This window comes from Dama dama, chromosome 30 (genome assembly GCF_033118175.1).
Source record: "Dama dama isolate Ldn47 chromosome 30, ASM3311817v1, whole genome shotgun sequence".
NCBI lineage: Eukaryota > Metazoa > Chordata > Mammalia > Artiodactyla > Cervidae > Dama > Dama dama.
Window position 1 is genome coordinate 32,704,321 of NC_083710.1, and position 20,781 is coordinate 32,725,101.

A 20,781-nucleotide genomic window follows, 5' to 3' on the forward strand; every position below is an offset into this window, starting at 1 on the left:
GTGAGGTTAGCCCCTCTGTTCTGTAACTCACAAATGTTTTCTGCCACTGTGTCACTTGTCTTTAACTTTGCTTACAACAGAGGCTCCAGAGAGGAAATGATCAGATCCCGACTTTAAAATAACTATGCAAGCTAAAAACAGAAGGCAACGTATTTGATTTATTAAGGATATTTATAAAACCTCATAGCATATAATATACCTAAGGGGAAATTTTTGGAGATGTTCACTTTGAGGTTGAGAACAGGGCAGTGAAGTCCACTATTACTGCATCTTTTCAAGACTGCACTGGGGACTTTCCTGGTGTTCCAGTGGCTAACACTCTGAGCTCCCAATGTAGGGGGCCTGGGTTCAATCCCTGGTCCAGGAACTCAATCCCACATGCTAAGAGTTCTCATACTACAACTAAAAATCCCTCAAGTCACAACTAAGACCTGGTATAGCCAAACAAATAAGCACTTTGTGGGGGGTGGTGGGGGGGGTTGGTCTGCACTGGAGGACTTAGCAAAGGTAACAAAGCAAGGTGAGCAAATCAATGATATACATGCTGGAAGAAATAAAATTGTCACTATTCATGAATGATATCAGTGCAAACATTAACAAATTCAAACTAATATATTATTAGCATTATAGAGTTTATCAAGGTTTCTGTAAAGTCAATTTAATATCTTTATATCAATTACAAATAATTGAAAAATGAAGTATTTAAAAAAACTGCCTTTTACAATAGCATCAACAGTGTTTACTATAGCATCAGATCTAAGAAAAATTTGCAAGACATTTGTGCAAAGTATGTAAAGTTTTTGATAGATATTAAGGACCTAAATAAATGGAGTTAATTCTTCTCTCAAATTGATGTATAGGTTCAAAGCAATTTCAGTAAGAATCCAAGAGTGTGCATGGGTATGTATGTGTGTGTAGAAATGGATAAGCTGTTTCTCCAACACATGTGGGGACCATAAAGGACAGGAGAAGCCAGCTGTGTCTTGAAGAAGGAAGACGAGGTGAGAGAACTGGTTACCTGTATATCAGGACTTATGATAATGATACAATAATTCTGAGAGTTTAATAATTGCACCAATATCTGACCAAGGCTCAGAGGTTGTCTGGCACATGGAAGGTCTAAGACTGCCGAGGATGAGGGCTGTACCTTGAACACAGGTGGGCTCACCCCTAAATCTAGCATCCTCGCCACTCTGCTGCCTCTCCTGTCCTAATTCCTTCCATTGGCGTAGCACTTCATGATTCCAAATCTCTGTTGTGTATGCCCTCCGTGTCCAGTCTCTGATTAAGCAACACCAGAAGAATTAAAAACCACCTTCTTTTCTAAGCTTTGGGTCAAGATGATCTATTGTGAGCAAATCCCGACTATGCTCCCCACCACGCTCACTTTTCCGAAGACACAAGGGCCAACTGATAACTCTGCTTTTTCACTGAAACGTTTAGTTTATCAAAGAGAGAATCTCCCCAGAAGGTGACCAGAGAAAAGGCTGCTGCTGTGAGAGGACCTAAGCTCCGTAAGAGCAGTGAGATCCGGCTTCCAGGCTGGCTTGAGGAAGTGGCTGGACACAGCCGGTCAGCAGAGGCTGGGACCTGCATGAAGCCACCTGCTGGGTACAGCCCCTGACAATGCGTGGGGGATAAGTTACCTCTGCTGACCACCCAAGGCTGTGATTTTAATACTGGCCAGGAAGGAAAGCAGCGGTGATATCTCTGCAAACTGGGCACGAGATTCGGAACTTGATCACCCACAAGGCAAAGTCCCTGAGATTCTCATATAAACTACGGCTCAGAACTGAACATTCCAATGAACTATGTTGATGCAATTCTGAGACCGCTCATAGGGAGAAATGAGCAAGAGGAAAATCTGTCCAACTTCATACAAATGTCCAGGCCTTCAAAAAAGAGAAAATTCATGCCTGGGGAATTGGGAGATAAAACATCTTCCCCTTATCAAACACATATTCTATTCACACAGAACTTCCCTTAGGGGGAAAAAAAAATTAAAGTGATATGCCACTGATGAGAACATTTATCGCAAACTTAATTTTTTTCTATGCTACCGAACATCTAGAATTATAGGGATGAGGGATGAATGCATGTGAATGAAGCATTTAAAAATGCTTCTGCTAATTCCACTATGAATTCTTTTTTTTTTTTTTCTACTATGATTTCTTGTGTAAATTTCCACTATTTTTTCTGATGTCTTACTTTCCACTATTATTTCTTATGATTTCTTATTTACCATCACATAACTGTGTACACAAAAACTGTCCTTAGTTAACTGAATTTTATTCAAGTCACAATGTCTTAGGATTAAATGTGCCATTTTTCAATATCAGCTTACCAGAAAGCAACATCCCAATTTTTGTCTTTAAAATTCAGGTGAGAGCCAATTTTGTCACTTCAAGTGAAAGTCCTTAAAACTCTTTTATTACACTGGGTCATATTCATTCACGGTAAGCTGAACAAATGAATAAACATCTGTTGTGAGATGTATTTTAGGTAGTGCCTTTAGAGATAACTTATCTCCGATGACCTTCACTTCTGGGTTTCAGCTATTTTTCCTCTTCCCTCACAGTGGGCTCCATTCAGCCCAGAAGCAGGTGAGTTTCCATTAGCAGTGCTGCTTCAGCCTCTCAGTGTGACTGGCCCACAGTATAATTGATTTTCACAGCGATTGGCAGCATGGATGTAATTGTGTGAAATTAAGATTTAGTTCATAAACCTTTTCTCAAGACACAGTCTCAGCCCTTTCCTCAAGGGCTGAACTGACAGGACTTACAAAGCACAGGGTTGAGATTTGAATTGGTCCATTAGGGGGCAGTCAAATACTGTTCATGTCAAAGTGCAGCTCAAGCTCTGTTTTTGATGACTATGTTTTTCAAGGTTACAAATTATTTGAATAAGTAGCAACTGGTAGTTATCAAGTAGCATTCTCAGTGCTTCATGCTTTCAATTTCCCAGCCCATGTTTTTAGTTTGTAATATTGTTCATAATTAGCCCATAAAATTTTTATTGGGAAGGAGTTTGAAGCCAGTTAACAATACAAGTGAAAAAACTGATGATAAAATACATGAAGAAAGTGATGATAAGATCTGTTATCTTGATTGATTAACTAATGTTGGTAGCTTAAGATAGCCATATCATTCATTCTTTAGGCCACAAGGGTGATTACGGCCAGAAGAGAAAAGACAAATCATATAATTATTAACTTTTCCTTTTATTTAGATCTGGTCTTAGAATCTATCACAAATATTCATTTAAATTTAAAAAGTAATTTTTACTCATATAATTCTAAATGACTTTCCTTTGTTTATTATAAACAACTTTATTGCTTTAACTGTGTAATTTTAACTGCTTTAACTAACAACTATAATTTTATTGTGGAAAAGAAAGAGATTTTGCTGATATATATACCAAATTATTTTTATAAGCAGGAGTAAGATATCAAAGCATTAACATATCTAACTTTGAAAGTAAATTATTTTAAATATAAAGGGTTTAAAAGTAATATAAAATTAGAAAATATGAATTTCCAGAGAACTGTAATTAATAAATATTTATTAGATTGGTATTATGGATTTTAAATATGGCATTTACTTAGAAATAAAAAAAAAATCATCTGCTTGAATTTTTCCTTTTTTTTTAAAGAACAGCATTACATTGTGGTAAATCTTAAAAACATTACTTTGGTAATAGATAAAGATTTTGCTTTTCCAAGGCAAATCAATTTAGATGTATTACCATAAGCAAGTACTTTAGTAAAATTGGTTAACCGTAGTTACATACCTGTACATTAAAGAATTTTTAAGGGCATAGATAACCTTTATGACATGTGTTGGATACAAGAACCTATTTTAAACTGTCTATTCTTAAAGATCATAAAAAGTTGAAATTACAAATGTGCATAGAGCATTAACTTCTGAAGGAAGAAGACCTTAAATCAAGAAGTAGACTGCTTTCTACAACTGTATTTCATGCAAAATGAGTTCACATAATGTTTCTCCTTAGATAACATTTAAGTTTTCATGTAAGAAAGATTAAAATATGACAAAACTCATGCTACATGTATTAAAATATTCTAAAATAATTTGAAAAAAAGTTCTAGTATTCCAAATTCAAGCTAAAATTTAAATATTAAAAATCTTTTATCTGTTGGATATTCTTAAATAACTGCTCATAAATACTGCATTTTATTTCAATATTTAAAATATGCAGTTGAATTCATTTAATAAAATAAAAAAATTTAAAAACCTAAAACAAATTTCTCAGAAAAGAAACATAATTTTGAATTTTAACTTCATTCTCAGAGGTTTATTAAAAGTTTTTAAGAAAGCCTATGAACCTAAAAACATCCTTAATAAGACTAATAATAAATCCACATGCCCTGAGTATGATGAATAGATTATTTACTTAGAAGTGTACAACCTCACAGCAAAACAAGTCTATATTTTTCTTTAAAACCAGGTAAAGATTAAATTTTGTCTTTTTTTTCTCAGCTATACAATAAAAATGCCACCACCTTGAAAGTGAGCTGTCTGGCTAAAATGAAAATGTTTAAAAATTAAAACAGAAAGGAGAATTATCTAAATAGGTAGCTTTGGTTCATTTTAATTATTTTCTTTTATCTAGATTTGCTCTTAGGGAGAAATATTGATTTTAGATTTGTCTTTGGTTTTGCAGTTTCCAGTTTAATTATGTTAATAATGAAATATAGCAACTAACAACTATATAAAATTTATGAACAGATTTCAACAGGTTGAAATTTCATAAGGCAAAATTTTAAGTTATTAACGTATCGTACATTTTTTCAAATACTAAAAACTTTCTCCATTATCATTGATTTCTTCACCATTGTTTTTTTAACGCTATCTTGTCTACAATTTTAACCACATTTAAAAGTTTCCACGAAAAATCTGTTGCATCTAGAAACTGCTAGGATGAGACTACAAGCAACTAGTGACAATGACAACGCAAACCGGAGGTCTGCTCATCAAACATTGCAATGAATGTATTATAAATATGATAGAACTAAGTAGAAATAATCAGTTCTTTTGGAATTGCACTCATTTAAGCGAGAAAGCAGCAGCCTTACCTTTGACATCCATCAGAACGATGAAATGAAGTAGAAGGAACATTGCAATCAATCTGCGGCTGAAGAGACACTTAATACCAGAAACGTAACAATGGGTTCACAGCAACTGAGTTGTTAGACATATGCTCCTTATACCTCAGAAGGAGTTCTGATATACTAACTTTGGTGCCTCCCCTGTGTCTGAGCATGCTCACAGCTAGAACTTTACTGGCACGAGAGGAGACGGTCTTTGTCACTATGCAGCCTATCTTTCATTCTTTTTTTTTTTGGTTTCATTTTATTTCAAATCTACAGTTGTATTCTTGATCATTAATTCATTATAGTATGTACAGAGAAAGATACATAAAACTCTGGTATTATAAAAAACACTTTTTTTAAATCACTCTAAAAAAGTTTCCCATTAAAGCATGTAGCACAATTTGCTCCCAATTTAGTATATGTGCTGCCAAAGCAAACACAGATTTGCTCTTAATTTAAATCCAATCATATATAGAAGTTCTCCAATAGGGAGGGAAATAGATTTACACTGAATAGGTGACGAAACTCTTTGCAAGCATATTTTTCATTCAATAAACAACTAACAAAAAGCTACTCACTGGCAAATATATGAAGAATACCTGCTTCCATTCAAATGCACTTAAATGTTTTCAAATGGTATACAGATAGATAGTAATAACTAAGATAAATGGCCCTGTGTTTAATAGTTACTCACTGTAAGACATTCACACAATATTTTAAACTTCATTTACTTCCTCTATAATTATGTTCTTTCTTTAAAATGGATACTCTTATTCTTGCTTTCAATCCCGTGTTTCACATCTATTAGAAAATATTAATTATAATTCAGTTCTTACATCCTGAAAGCAGCTTTTAAAGCAGCATAGTCAGTGTAAGTTAGAGAAAGGGACTTTGGTCATAGAATTCAGTTGATCCTAGTCTAATGAGTCTACAAAAGGACATTGTAGAATTTCATCGTCTAAGAAATTCTGAGAAATGTCTATGTAGACATACTAAACATTTCGTAGTTGTGATTTGGACAGAGGATTTTCTAAGAGAATGATACTTTTATATGTTGCTATGAATTATGTCATAACAACACTGAAAAACTATCTCGTGATGACTGGCTACACCATCACAAATCATAAGAAATGGGGTTTTCATTGTTCTTTCTTTCATTCCAGCCTTTGACAGAATAAAGATTCAAAGGGAATTTCAACTAGAAAATATTTTATTTATCACATAATGCAGTTAGTTCTTTTCTCTTTTAAGAAGTGAGCTAAATTCTCCAGACTCTTTCCCGATACATTTAGATGTAGTCTCATCTTATTTTTCAAACCAAAAGAGAGAGCAGCAAGAATAAAGGAAACGATGAAAAGAAATAGTTCGAGGTTTTTTCTTACATGTCAAGTACCCTTTTTCTTCACTAATTTTAAGGTCTTTTCACATAAAATTTGCCTTAGTGCTCATAAAAAAATTCAGAGTGATGAATTTTTCCTATATTTTGTGTTCTACTGTCAAAATGAGGGGTGCTAGTTGGTGGTATTGAAACGTTAAGCATACATTTTTAAGTGCAGTTGAATACCATGAATTGTCCATCACAAATTTACTTGAGGTTTTAAATATATATTTCATGAAAACACAATTTTTGGAGAAAGAAGAAATGTCAAGATTTCAAAGCAGTTAATTTTGACTTCTTCTTGAATATTAAACCTTAGAAATAGATTTAAATTGTTAAAGCATTGAATCATCATCCTTCTGTGTTAAGCTTTTCAAAGTTAATCTTTATAATATTAACATAAATAATTCAGAACTCCATAATTATAAGTAATAGTTAAGAACATCTTAGGCTCATTATTGGTTTCTAAAGGCCAAAAGTGCAAGTATTGAAAGATATTTCATTTAATCAGTTTTAACTTTGATTTACCTAGTATGAGCATCTAGTATCTTGAACTGAAACCCAAATGGTTGAAATGTACACGAGGATATAATATAGGGGTTTAAATAAGGGTGAACGGATTGATTCTTTCCTTGGAGACACAGTTAGTACAGAAGCTCCAGAGAATGCTTCATGCAGAGAGGAAGACTTGTACAAACTGATTCATCCCTGGATGTTAACGTCAAACTTGCACAAGTGTATTTTATTGATCTTTGCCTGAATCAACTTATTCCTTCATGAAAGTCTCCTGTGGGTAGCACTCACATTTTTGGCAATAATAGTATAAAAGCTCATATAAATATAGTATTCAATAAATAGCACAGTTCAATGTAATTCTGTCTAATTCAAGGGAATTCACTAACAGGATAATTACCTGGGCTTCCTAGGTGGCTCAGTGGTAAAGAATTCACTTGCCAATTCAGGAGACGTGGGTTTGACCCCTGTTGAGAAGATCCCCTGGAGAAGGAAATGGCAATCCACTCCAGTATTCTTACCTGGGAAATCCCATGGACAGAGGAGCCTGGCTGACTACAGTCCATGGGGTTGCAAAAGAGTCAAACAGGACAAGAATACTGGAGTGGGTTGCCATGCCGTCATTCAGGTAATCTTCCCAACCCAGGGATCGAACCCACGTCTCCTGCGGTTCCTGTGCTGCAGATTCTTTACCACTGAGCCACTGGGGAAGTTACAAAACCTTAAATAATCAGCTATAATTAGGATTATGATTAGGATTATAATTACATTAGCCTTTCTTCATGAGATACCTCATTAACTCATCGTTCAGTAAGATTGATATTTTGAGTAACCTTTCAGCAGTGGTAACAGACCTACTTGTTACTCTGTAGTCAGAACAAACCTAGCTGAATCACACAACCTCATCAGCATAGAATGTCAGTCAGTTAAGCAAACCAGTCCTCATATAGGGTCCGTTTTGAGAAAGGAAGTCTCAGTTATGTATTCTCACTCTAATACTTTACATTTAAAATAATTTAAGTCATGCTCCATTTATCTGGGAATTTCAACTCTTGGCAAGCTCAGTGAATAGGAGCATAGCTATAAACCCAGAGTAAAAAAAAATATCACAGAGACAACCACTCCCAGCAGGAGGGTAGATTAGATAGTCTCTGAAAAGCCTTCTTGCTTGGAAATAAAAGCTCTTGCACGAAAACAATTTTCATTGCATTTCTGCAGTGTTGAAAATGAGAAGAATCAAGTCTAAAGGAAAAACACAAGACAAAAGCAAAAATGCTGAAACGGCGATGCAGAACACTAAACAAACATAAAAGGCAAGATATGCCTTCAAACAAATGCAGATGCCAACTAAAAGATCAACTTTTAAACTGGGGGAGTGGCAAGGTCTCAGAGCTCAGCCTCAGCCTCCCCAGAGGACTAAGCCATGCACCGTCAAAGAGTCATCCTCTGGCACCGTGCAGTAGAAACACGAACTCTGTAGAAAACATCCTCAGTTTAGTTCCTCGGGGTTTACCCAGATTAACATCAACCAAATACTGGCTCACTATCAATGCTCAACCAAGCACTCTCAGGTGACACCTAGCACAGGTGAAAGCAACAGATTCAGAACCCCAAGAGCTTCATATATTGAAATTATCAGTTATGGAATATAAAATGTTTAAAGAAAGAAACACACAGAATCACAAAAATAAGTAAGAAATAAGAAACCATTCAAAAGAAACAGAATTTTTAGAAACAAACAACATATTTGTGGAACTTAAGAACTCAATGTATGGGTAAAAGTAGTCATTAAGACATAGTTGAGAAAAAAAAAGTTGTAGACTGGAATAAAGAGGTAAAGAAATTATCCAGAATTTAGTACAGATAAACAGGGAATGAACAAAACTAAAGAAATTAAAAGCTCCAGAGGAAAGCATGAAAAGTTTCAACATGCAGCTAGAGTCCCAGAAAGAACAAGTTGTGAGAATAAAAGAGAACATTTAGGGAGGTGATGACTGAGAATTTTCTAGAAATGATAAAATATAAAATTTATAGATATAGGAAGAACAATGTCTAGTAGGCGGTGCAAATAAAAATAAATCCACATCTGGACATTTGGCATTAAAATGGAGTAATAGCAAATATACAGAGAAAGCTTTAAAATAAAGCAGAGAGAAAAAGCAGATGACCTACACAGGGGAAACTAGAATGCTAATGGACTTCTCAACAATAATGATGGAAGTCAGAATAGATGCAATAGCATTCAAATTCTGAGAGAAAATGACTGGCAACTAAAAACTGTATTCCTAGGAAAATTGTATTTTAAAGGGAGCACTAGATATATTGAAAAGTTAGGTAAGACTCCAAATGAAAGGTGCAGATAAGAAGTCCAGTGGCTTGTCAAGGAAGGGAGCAATCTGTCTGAACTGCAAAGACCACTAGATGAAATCTGTGCCCTGCACATCTTAAATAGAACAAACTGAGAGATTAAGAAGTCACGTCATGGTGCAGAGCAACTAAGTCCACAGTCAGGCTGATGGCAGAAGAAAGTAAACCTGACTCTTGTACCCGAGTGAAGCTGAGAGAATCCTGGCCACACATACCTGGCCAGACCAAAAAGAAGCATGTGAGAGATATTGTGGTACATTAGATTAGCATTCCCAATTATTCCACTTTCTGCAAAAGGATTATGCACTCAGTTCCACATTTTGCCATGTGACTTGGCAGAACCTCTCATAGTGAGTGTGTATTTTTCTGCTGCACTGATTTTTGCCTCGATTGTGAGACCGATTTTGACCAATAAAATGTGACCAGAAGTAACATGTGCTGCATTCCAGGAGAGGCTTTAAATGTCTTGGCTTCCCTGTTCCTTAGCCAGAGTGAGAGCCACGCGCAGCAGGCTTGAACCCGAGCCCAGCCGAGCCCAGAAGAGCCACACATGACCCACAGACTTGTGAGCATGTTTGTGGTTGTAAGCCACTGAGTTTTTTTATTTTTTTTGTTGCTGTTTTGGTTGCAAAACAACAAAACCTGACTCAGAGAGATGGATCTGGAAGTCACTCATCCTGACCTTAGTTTTTTAGGACAAAACCTAAGGATATTGGGTTAGTGGCATGTGCTATATATATTGAATCATTAGTGCACAAATTCCATTTTTATTTGAAGTAATTTTCTTCTTTTGGAATGTCTTCTACATTACACATGATTCCCATGTCTTTTAGAGTAAACTATGCAGCTATTATTTGCTGAGGTGACATTCCCTTCAGTAGTCACAAAATGGTTCCTGAATATTTACTAAGTTCTTTTGCTTTCTGAAATTCTATAAAATATGACTGAGCTTCAATAAGTTAGTTGGAGAAGGCAATGACACCTCACTCCAGTACTCTTGCCTGGAAAATCCCATGGATGGAGGAGCCTGGTAGGCTGCAGTCCATGGGGTTGCTAAGAGTCGGACACGACTGAGTGACTTCACTTTCATGCATTGGAGAAGGAAATGGCAACCCACTCCAGTATTCTTGCCTGGAGAATCCCAGGGACGGGGGAGCCTGGTGGGCTGCTGTCTATGGGGTCGCACGGAGTCGGACATGACTGAAGTGACTTAGCAGCAGCAAATAAGTTAGTAGATGCTATTTTCTAGTGCTTGTGTACCATGGTCTCTAAGTGCCTTCCATTTTAAAACTTCAGGTAACATAAAATAAATCTGAACACTATTTGGTGAATGTTTTAACTTTCAAGTCTGTATATTGAGTTTACTCTGAGTGAATGGACCTTTATTTACAAAATACAATCATATCTACTGCTGGGTAGTGATCTTTGATGTAAAGTGAAAATCCACAAATCATTTTTATCTAAATTCTTCTCGAATTCATTATGCCAGCCATTCATTTTATAGGATCATAAAAACACAAAGCTGGCACAGCCTACCAACAGCCTCAAACCAGCCTGAATGCTCCTAACAGCCCTTATCCTCATCCTGTTCTCTTATTTCGCCTTTTGCTTCATATGAACACTGATGTGTGTACTGTTTCTTCATTCTATAACTTTACATTCTGACAGTTGGATGCAGTATCCAGAAGAGTGCCTAAACTGTTGGTCTTAGACAGGAGAGAGAGCAGAAGCAAGACCCCACAAAACAATAAATCAGTTAATTTCTGGATAAAGAGGAAACAAATCTTAGATACACTTAGGAGGTAAAGTTGAAGGGATATGGTGAGCAATGGAAGGACAGGAGAGAGAGACTTCAGGGGATTCTCAAATCTCTAAACTGAGCCACTAGGTAAAAGACCCAGGAGGAGAAGGTTATCAGGGACAGTATTGAGTGAGTATTTCCATGTGTTGAACTTAAGGGGCCTGAAAGTGAAAATGAAAGTCACTCAGTTGTGTCTGACTCTTTGCGACCCCAAGGACTGTAGCCTGCCAGGCTCCTCTGTCCATGGAATTCTCTAGGTCAGAATACTGGAGTGGGTGGCTGTTCCCTTCTCCAGGGGATCTTCCCAACCCACTGATTAAACCCCAGTCTCCCACATTGTAGGTGGATTCTTTACCATCTGAGTCACCAGGGAAGCCCAGAACTTTAAGTGAAAGTGTCAGTCACTTGGTCACATCCAACTGTTTGTGACCCCATGGACTGTGGCCCACCAGGCTCTTCTGTCCATGGGATTCTTCAGGCAAGAATACTGGAGTGGGTTGTTATTCCCTTCTGCAGAGGATATTACTGATCCAGGGATCCAACCCAGGTCTCTTGCATTGTAGGCAGATTCTTTACCATCTGAGCCACCAGGGAAGCCCTAGGGGGCCTGAGGAACATCCAGAAAGCAGTGTCTAGCCAATATGTAGAGAAGTTAGAATTCAGGAAAGAGGTATGGTATTTGAAACAGTCTCATTCATAGAATAATTACCTACAATACTTTAGAGAAATTGAAAAGCTACAATTAGAAAATTGTAATCATTTAGTTGAACATATATGAGAAGATATTCATTAGAGGCTTTATTTAAAAGTTATTAAAATTCTAAGGCCTTAGGGCTACATACAGCTGATTTCAGATTACTATCTAATGAACATTCATTATGGGGCCATCATACTCTGTCTCCATTTGGGTAAACCAAAGTGAAAGATTTAAGAAAAGGAAAATGACAATACCACAATGACAATACCAATATTAATGATATTAGCTGAAACTAGGGAAGTAATTATATGCACCTGTGCATATTCCCAAGCACATATGCAGGAAATTAGCTAGAGCCTGTCAATATAATGTTACTAGATTTTAGAATCCATACCTAAAGCACATAAACCTAGCAAACGAATGAGAGTAAACACTAAACTCCATGAAAATACTGAAAAGTTTTATTTTGTGGGATCTGATACAACAGCTAACTCCAGAATCAAGTTGATGAATTCAAATATGTAGGGCCAAGCACAGGGCTAGATAAAGGATGTTTTGTATAGACTCACTCAATCATGTCCAACTCTTTGCAGCGTTATGGACTGTAGCCGTCCAGGCTCCTCTGTCCGTAGGATTTTTCAGGCAAGAATACTGGAGCGGGTTGCCATGCCCTCCTCCAGGTGATCTTCCGGACCTCGGGATTGAATCTGCATCTCTTGTGTCTCCTACATTGGCAGGCAGATTCTTTACCACTAGCACCACTTAATATGACCTAGGAGGATGACAGAGGGAGGTATTTGAAAAGCAAGTACTCCAAGAGAAAGGAACTAAGTAGCAGAACAACTGCTAACAAAAACTTATGAAGTGAACATGTACATTGGAGAACAATGAAGAAAAATAGGCTAAAATAATGAGATGTTTCCACTTCCCTGGTGGCTCAGACGGTAAAGGATCTGCTGCAATGCGGGAGACCTGAGTTCGATCTCTGGGTTCAGAAGATCCCCTGGAGAAGGGCATGGCAACCCACTCCAGTATTCTTGCCTGGAGAATCCCCATGGACAGAGGAGCCTGACGGGCTGCAATACATGGGGTCGCAAAGGGTCAGACACGACTGAGTGGCCAAGCACATGCACACAGCCATACTTAAGAGTAAGCCCATGGAAGAAAAGGGAAACTCCAGAAACGTATATAGTATTTTTTTTTTTTTTTTCCTTTTCTGTTCTGGAAAGCTCAGAGAGTGAAACAGCTTCTCTTCCAAAAATATGCTAGTAATAATTACAAATTTTGTTCATCTCACATCTGCCAGTGTTATTTTTCTGTTTGATATGGTTAATAACCAGTTCCTCAGGAAGTCACAGGACCATCCTGGGAAGGATCATATATAGAAAATTGTCAACAGAACAACACGACACAGCTCAATGATACACAGCAGTTTTCCCAGAAGTAGCTTGGCTGCTTGTTTTTGAGGAAGATCAAAACTCACATCATTATGGACTACTGCGACATTTACATGAGCTGGAGCGCAAGAAATATTTAGCAAAGAACCATGTTGACTTCCCTATAGCAGAGTTCTTTTGTTGTTTCCTTATTTTTTAGTTGTGCAATCTTTAACTTAAGTTTTTGCTGTTGAAGTTTTTCAGAAACAAATCTGAAATGCTTCAAGACAACTATGTTAAGGATTGTTCAGAATTATAATTTTATAACTATTGCCAAATGTAACAGTGAAGTCTCTAGTGAATAAAACAGATACATAGAGGAACCTCCCCTCCAATTAAAATATTAAATGTAACTCTGTTTTCTTATAAACTAGAGACATGTGGTTTGTACAACTTTCCCAGGATGGATGCTCTGGATCCTAAATGGATCATGGTTTGAACAGAGTACTTTGTAAAATACCATCTTTCTAGGAGAAAAGAACTTATAACTCATTCTTTTATTATACTCAATGTAAACAAAAATATGTTAGGTACAATAACGGATATATATTTATGTATTTTAAAAACTTTACTAATAGTTTATATACAATAAAATTTAAAAATACATAGCTCATATAGCAATTCCATATACCTATTTACATAAATTTTAGCTCTTAAAGTGTAAAAGGCAGAGGAACCAGAGATCAAATTGCCAACATCCGCTGGATCATTGAAAAAGCAAGAGAGTTCCAGAAAAACACCTATTTCTGCTTTACGACTATGCCAAAGCCTTTGACTGTGTGGATCATAATAAAATGTGGAAAATTCTGAAACAAATGTGAATGCCAGACCACCTGATCTGCCTCTTGAGAAACCTGTATGCTGGTCAGGAAGCAACAATTAGAACTGGACATGGAACAACAGACTGGTTCCAAATTGGGAAAGAAGTACGTCAAGGCTGTATACTGTCACCCCGCTTATTTAACTTATATGCAGAGTATATCATGAGAAACACTGGGCTGGAAGAAGCACAAGCTGGAATCAAGATTGCCGGGAGAAATATCAATAACCTCAGATATGCAGATGACACTACCCTTATGGCAGAAAGCGAAGAAGAACTAAAGAGCCTCTTGATGGAAGTGAAAGAGGAGAGTGAAAAAGTTGGCTTAAAGCTCAACATTCAGAAAACTAAGATCATGGCATCTCGTCCCATCACTTCATGGCAAATAGATGGGGAAACAGTGGCTGACTTTTATTTTGGGGGGCTCCAAAATCACTGTAGTGACTGCAGCCATGAAATTAAAAGACTTACTCCTTGGGAGGAAAGTTATGACCAATCTAGACAGCATATTAAAAAGCAGAGACATTTCTTTGTCAACAAAGGTCTGTCTAGTCAAGGCTATGATTTTTCCAGTAGTCATGTATGGATGTGAGGGTTGGACTATAAAGAAAGCTGAGTGCTGCAGAATTGATGCTTTTGAACTATGGTGTTGGAGAAGACTCTTGAGAGTCCCTTGGACTGCAAGGAGATCCAACCAGTCCATCCTAAAGGAAATCAGTCCTGGGTGTTCATTGGAAGGACTGATGTTGAAGCTGAAACTCCAATACTTTGGCCACCTGATGCAAAGAGATGACTCATTTGAAAAGACCCTCATGCTGGGAAAGATTGAAGGCAGGAGGAGAAGGGGATGACAGAGGATGAGATGGTTGGATGGCATCATCAACTCAATGGACATGGGTTTGGGTAAACTCTGGGAGTTGGTGATGGACAGGGAGGCCTGGTGTGCTGCAGTCCATGGGGTTGCAAAGAGTTGGACATGACTGAGCGACTGAACTGAACTGAGCTGAAAGTTTAAAAGACTGGAAAGTCATTACATGCTTGGCTTATGGAGATGGACTGGATATGTCCAATGGTACGTATTACGGAGTGCTTTAATTTTTTGGCATGAAGCCTTTGGACTTGATGCAGTTGGTGACAAGAAGTTATTTGTGGCCATTGAGCAAGAGAGGCATGTGAGGGAAGCTAGGCTTTAGGGGGCCAGATCAAGCAGTGGTGTGAATACATAAAACAGAGTTAGGAGGGAGAGACCAGAAAATAGGAGAGCAACTTGAAAAAAAGATAAACTCAGGTCTATATCTCACACTGGACATAAGAATAAACTTCAAATGGATTAGAGTTCAAAAAGTAAAGGCTGAAAGCACAGAAGCACTAGAAGACAGTATGGATGATTTTTTCTTTAACGTAAGGAAAGACTTTCTAACTATGAATCAAAATGCAAAGGTAATGAAAGAAAAAATATAATAATAATAAATAAAAGTGGAAGCAGTGACAGATTTTATTTTCTAGGGCTCCAAAATCACTGCAGACAGTGACTGCAGCCACAAAATTAAAAGATGCTTGCTCCTTGGAAGGAAGGCTATGACATCACTTTGCTGACAAAGGTCTGTAGAGTCAAACCTATGGTTTTTCCAGCAGTCATGTAAACAACTGGTGCTTTTTCATGGGACCCCCTCACTTGTGTTAGGTCTTTTCATACTGGAATGCTGGTTGATGTATTGATATGCTGGTCTTTCTCTTAAATATATTAGGCCAGGGTTTTATTTATCTACTGTGCTTCTTTTAGAATGAGGAGCAGTTGCTCTGTGATTTTAGGTCTTCCTTTATGAGAAGTAGGGTACAAAAAAACCACAATAGCAGAGTGCACTGCTCCTGGAGGTCTTCCATCTCTTGCTTCTATCTTTAAAGCAGCACTTTCTTCCTTTTCTCCACCTCTGACTAGCCCTTGTATCATATTTAGGTTTACCTGCTAAACTCCCACGTATGGGTGGAAAAGAAAAATTTAACTCTTTCTCACATAAAAGAATTCTGGAAATTTGATTTTCTAGACTAGCCAGGTAGATTTGCTGTGTCAAACAGGACTCAAACCACACAGAGAATATAGGAGATATAGTCTTTCATTCCATGTGGAAACATGCAAACTGTTAAAAAGTAGGGCTATGTTACTAAACTTAACTAAGCTAAACATCACTTTACCAATAAAGGACTGTATAGTCAAAGCTATGTTTTTTCCAATAGTCATGTTCAGATGTGAGAGTTGGGCCATAAAGAAGGCTGGGCATCAAACAATTGATGCTTTCGAACTGTGGTGCTGGAGAAGACTCTTGAGAATACCTTGGACTGCAAGGAGATCAAATCAGTCAATCCTAAAGGAAATCAGTCCTGAATATTCATTGAAAGGATTGATGCTGAAGCTCCAATACTTTGGCCACCTGATGTGAAGAACCGACTCATTGGAAAAGACCATGATGCTGAGAAAGACTGAAGGTAAAAGGAGAAGGGAGTGGCAGAGGGTGAGATGGTTAGATAGCATCACTGACACAATGGACATGAATTTGAGGAAACTGGGAGATAAAAGAGGACAGAGGAGTCTGACATGCTGCAGTTCATGGGGTGGGAACGAGTCAGACATGACTTAGTGGCTCAAAAACAACAACAAAATTTACTAAGAAGGAAAGAGAGAAGGGATGTTGCAGTGGTCAACTTTCAATATCTGAAGACCCTTCCTTAGCTTGCAGGCCTTTGGGAACCTCTTATAGGATGCTTTTTATATTGTAATTTATATATGTTCATTTAACCGCTCTATTCAATAGCATCATATTATCCTGAATTCTTAACACAGTCTTTGTCGTGTGTGTGTGTGTGTATACATACATACATACATATATATATATATAATATGATGAATTATATTGAACAACTCCTGGCACTTCTACCCATGGTTCTATTGTATCATTGGAAATTATAGTCCCTAAATTAAACAGAAAGAGCTGTTCTAAGAAATGAAGGGCTTACAATGTTTGTTAAAGAGCTCATTTACCTAAAAAAAGAGATTTGAAAAGACTGATGGTCCATACTTGCCCAGCAAAGTCCCCATAATGGTGAGGTTAGGGACTTCCCAGAGAGACATATGAGGTTCCATATTGTTTTACCTCACTCCCACTCTTCTACCATCTGTACTTTCAATAGGTGAATTCTTCCTGTAGATGTTGCTCCACGTTTCTAGCTTCTATTGGGGTAGGAACTTTATACCTTGTTCTTGTTTTCATGACTATTTTAAAGACAGGTTGTGTCATGTGTTTAGTCGCTCAGTCGTATCTGGCTCTTTTGCAACCCCATGGACTTTGGCCACCAGGCTCCTCTGTCCATAGGATTTTTCAGGCCAGAATACTGGAGTGGGTTACCATTTTCTCCTCCAGGGGATCTTCCTGACCCAGGGATCGAACCTGAGTCTCCTGTGTCTCCTGCATTGCAGGCAGATTCCTTACCTGCTGAGCCATCAGGGAAGCCCTTAAGACAGATTGGCAGGAGACAAACCAGGGGCCGCTAGTTGAGTTCTATTTTGTTACAAAGATCCCACATTATAGAATTTCTATGGAAATTTGTCCTGTCAAAAAATCTTGCCAAAACTTCAGATTCTTAATGTATAACAGAAAAGTGAAATAGCTGCAGTCCCAACAATAGTATCTGTAGAATACATTTCTTTCCATTGAGTCAATAAGAGATTGATTTTCAGTATGAAACCAAAAACACTTTTCTCTAGAAAACATTTGATCCTAAAATAACAGGAAAACCATGTTTCATGATACATCATATTTGTGAAAATAATTTATATAAAGAAAGATTTTGTAGTTCCAGTAAAATAAATAAATAAATCAAATAAGCTCCAACAAAATATATTTTTAAAATCTACACAATACTTTTTCTCATTTTAGCTTAAAGGTCTAAATGATAAATGATGTGAAATTTATACTTTTGCTAAATCAGAAGGTTTCAGCTTAGTAAAAATTTTCTCCAATATTTCAAAGCAGAATATATTTCATCTTTCTTTGGTTTGCATTCTCAGACATGTTTTCTTTACCTTTCAGAAGCCACTGCTAACAGAAAACTACAGAAATAGAGGAGAATATGTGCATGCATGTATGAGAAAAGCAGAGAGAGAGTGTGTGCAAGACAGAAGGAGAAGATGGAGGGGGAAAGGAGAGAGGGAAAAAAAAAATCCTCTGAGTCTAAAGAAACTGAAAGAGCAAAATAGTGTTAACAATCCAGAAAGTCGGACCATAGAATAAACCAGAAAATCTCTTTAGCTGAAAGAAACACTGAAAATCCGATAAGTCTTCAGAGTATGTCCTTAGCATATGTTGAACTAGTTCTGTAGTTTAAAAATAATTTAAGTACTAATTTTAGTAAATTGAGTCTGTTGGATTTTATAACAGGCACCAATTATATATTTGAATAATTATATATTTCAATTATATTGAATAATTGAACACTTTTCATTTAATGTATCTTTTAGGAAAATAAACAGGTTGGCATCCATGAATATGTAACTTTTGATTATGATCATTTTTCACTACATGGAACTCTGAACTCAGGACATGATCACATATTGCATATTTGGTGGAGAAACATACTGGATTACTTTGGATTTGGCAAGTCTCCAGCCCATGGGCCAAATGTGGCCCCAGCTTTCATTCATCTGAATCTTGGCAAATATCTCCCATGTGAGTGTGGGCCTGACAAGAGCTGCTACAACCTTTAGGGCACTTTTATTTGCTGGAATTATTCCATTTTGAGAGGAGTCTGTGAAGGTTTAATAATGGTGAAGTTTTAACGATGCTTTGGGAGACCAATCGACCGCATGTTTTAATTCATCAAAATGTTGAAGGATAGAAAGACCTCAGACAGCACAGCCTTAGAGAACAGCAGTTCACCCTGACTCCCTCTGGTCCAGAAACCACAGGGCTCCTCCTTTTTTTTTTCATTTTATTAAAAAAACTTTTTTTTGTTTTATTCTTTCCTTTTTCCTTTTTAGCATTGGTCCAGTCACAGAGGAGACTCTCAGAGAACATTTACTGATTGTGTAAACAGGGGATATTTCCTCCATCAATCTCTTTACTCTCTGTGTTTCTCTTCACCTCTCACTGTCTTGTCCTTTTTCCTTTTCTCTTTTGCCGTTTCCCTCATTTATATTAACACAACATGGAGCTCAAATACATTTAGATTCCAATAGTTTCAGTTCCAATTTAGTTCCATAAAAGAATTTAAGTTTATTGGCCAAAAAGAATCTTAAAATTTATGTAATCCATGAGTAAACTGATCAATCCATGAGTAAATTGACTGTTTTATACAAAACAGATTATTTTTAAGCAAAATAGAGATTATTTTTAAACCTTGGTTGATTTCTCCCTTTGACATTATAACTTCTTATAGAAAAAAATTATTGTATTGCCCATAACTGCTTGATGAACTAACTAAACATCATTATTACAAAAGCACCAAAACAGATTTTAAGATAGCAGCATTGAAGTAAGCAAAACTTTTGCTTTGCTTCTTTTCTCAATGTTACTGGGTTCTAAAAGTTTTATTTAAAATACTAAGGGTCATTATTTTTATTTTTAACCTTTGAAGAGAGAGGGACACTCTAAGAAAATACCATTCTGATTCTAAGCATAATAGTGTTATATAAGTCAAGAACATGCATGTCTTAAACCAAAAGATACTTAATTATGATTGGAAAAAGTGCTTTGACACAAGTATTATCTTAGAATATTCCTTTTTTGAAGTGTCTTCCCTAGAGGTCATTTCGTAACTTGAGATGGTATATGTGCAAACTGGGACTCCCTTGGGGTGTCATTGCAAATGGGGCAGGAGTGATGACTGGGCTGGGGCTGAAAGTGGGAATGGAGGATCCCCAGGGGGTCGGGGGGGGGGGGTTGGTTATCGATGGAGACAAGGCACATCTGGGAACACCTGTAACCCAGCCCTGTTTTCCTTTGGCCACGTCATGCTTTCTTGATGCCGGCCACTCACTCTAAATTCACAGACGCATTTTTCAAATGTACCCACGATTTTTCACCCATTACGTTTGCTCACATACTGTTCTTGCCAGGAGTGGTCGCCTAGGAATCTATGTATGTTCAAGTACGTATGATGTGTGCTTCAAGATCTGATAAAAGTCCCGTTGCCTTCTTATCAAAACTCTTTCAAATTTCTCAGCTCACAGAGATTTTTCCCTCCTCTCAATTTCTGAGGCAATTTTTGTTCACAGTATATAATTTATTGTTGTTTATATATATTAACTGGGGTCCCCTGGGGGCACAGCAGTAAAGATTCTGTCTGCAATGCATGAGATGTGGGTTCGAGATGCCGATTCAACCCCTGGGTCAGGAAGATTCCCTGGAGAAGGAAGCAGCAACCCACTCCAGTATTCTTGCCTGGGAAATCCCATGGACAGAGAAGCCTGGCAGGTTACAGTTTGTGGGATCATGACTTAGCAGCTAAACCACCATCACCACCATATACATTAATTGCTCTCTTGGGTATATGTTCTCATTCCTCATTTAAGTTCTAAACTGTTCAAAGGCAGAAACCTTGATGTCCAAGGTGGGTTAAAATGACCCAGCTATAGTCATTCTTCCGTAATTATTTGCTCATTG

At 37.2% G+C, this 20,781-nt stretch overlaps 1 protein-coding gene across 5 annotated transcripts in view; it reads right to left on the bottom strand.

Moving 5' to 3' along the window:
- RXFP2 (relaxin family peptide receptor 2) overlaps nt 1–5,332 on the bottom strand; it is a 59,580-nt gene extending 54,248 nt beyond the window's left edge. For 4 of the 5 annotated variants that reach the window (XM_061133224.1, XM_061133222.1, XM_061133223.1 and 1 more), the window contains exon 1: nt 5,096–5,328. In XM_061133224.1, the coding sequence (XP_060989207.1) occupies nt 5,096–5,138 (43 nt within the window). In that variant the 5' untranslated portion in view covers nt 5,139–5,328. Of the gene's footprint in view, nt 1–5,095 lie in introns of all 5 variants that reach the window. The other variant, XM_061133225.1, reaches the window with a different exon arrangement.
- Nucleotides 5,333–20,781: the final 15,449 nt, after the last annotated feature.